The following is a 1,195-nucleotide window of genomic DNA, read 5'->3' as shown; positions in this document are numbered from 1 at the left end:
ACGCAAATAACTTCAGTCTCAAACCTTTTATACCAGTTCAAGCAAAAGATATTTCATAAATCTTTACAGCACAATCAGTTTTTTGACACAGATATTTCATTAAAATATATATGTATATTCGTACCAAAAGTGCTATTGCTAGCTGCTTCTGCAGCAACATGCTTTCAAATAACCATTGRATTTAACGTAAACAGCCGTATAACACAAAACTGACAGTGACGTAAATGYTTGTGAAGAAGCTTTCATGTGAACWGTTGYAAAATATTTTWGATTAGAGCCGTTTTAAGAGCCATGTGCAACAGGTAAGATATTTGTTGTTAATATTTGAGGTATTGCTTTAGATTTACTAGAAGCAAACCATCTGTATCAGCGATAGAGAAAACTTACCCGTATTTGCCAAACAGTGTGACAGTGGTTCCCCCAACAGGGACGGCTCTGCCGGGTCCRTAGATGTCCCACACGGTGAGAGCAACCTGAGCATTCTGGGGAAGGTCTGGGTATTTGACCGGCAACCGCAGCCACTCGTTCCAGCTTCAAAAATTAAAGGAAAAAAACAAAACAAAAACAAAGTGTAAAGAAAACTGTAACTGTTCAAAAGTTACATAAAACAAGACAACAGCCAGAASACTTCAGCCTGATCTTACTTCCAACGTGTGCTGAATGCTTTGTATGACGTGCGGACGGGCAGGGCCAGCGGTTTCCCCTCCGCAAAAACCTGGCAGGTGACGTAGAGGTCCGAGCAGTTCTCCTGGTACAGGCCTGAGAACCGCAGCATCGGGTCCTCCAGAAGAGCTTTGTAGCTCTTCTGTTCTCGCTTCCCTTCCAGACTACCTCTGTCAGAGGAGAGGAGGAATGTAACACATTCAAACTTCRTTCCAGCTTTAAGAATCAAACATCTGATTGTAAAAATTTTCAATAGGAAGAACGTTTCATTTTGCCTAAAATGTCTAACATTTAGTGATTTCTCTTTTTTTCCTGAATATGTTTCAAATGTTCCTCTGCTCCAACACACCTGATTTGAATGAATGTGTGATTAACAAGCTTCTGCAGAACCTGAAGAGGTAATTCAATCATTGGATCAGGTGGGTTGGAGCAGAGAAACAAACACAAATGTCAAAATCCAGATTAAAATTTGGAGAAAATATCATATATACAGTATATATATATACAGTATATATATACAGTATATATATAC

The 1,195-nt window shown here is 39.2% G+C and overlaps 1 protein-coding gene across 2 annotated transcripts in view; it reads right to left on the bottom strand.

Annotated features, from left to right (window-relative positions):
• Positions 1-1,195, bottom strand: part of pik3c3 (phosphatidylinositol 3-kinase, catalytic subunit type 3) — a gene marked incomplete in the record, with an annotated part of 19,645 nt that overhangs the window by 16,862 nt on the left and 1,588 nt on the right. For both annotated transcript variants that reach the window (XM_014025518.1, XM_014025519.1), the window contains 2 exon segments: positions 388-531; positions 645-833. In XM_014025518.1, coding sequence (XP_013880972.1) covers positions 388-531; positions 645-833 — 333 coding nt within the window.

This window comes from Austrofundulus limnaeus, unplaced genomic scaffold (genome assembly GCF_001266775.1).
Source record: "Austrofundulus limnaeus strain Quisiro unplaced genomic scaffold, Austrofundulus_limnaeus-1.0 Scaffold482, whole genome shotgun sequence".
Lineage (NCBI taxonomy): Eukaryota > Metazoa > Chordata > Actinopteri > Cyprinodontiformes > Rivulidae > Austrofundulus > Austrofundulus limnaeus.
This window is presented reverse-complemented; position numbering and strand designations above follow the sequence as displayed.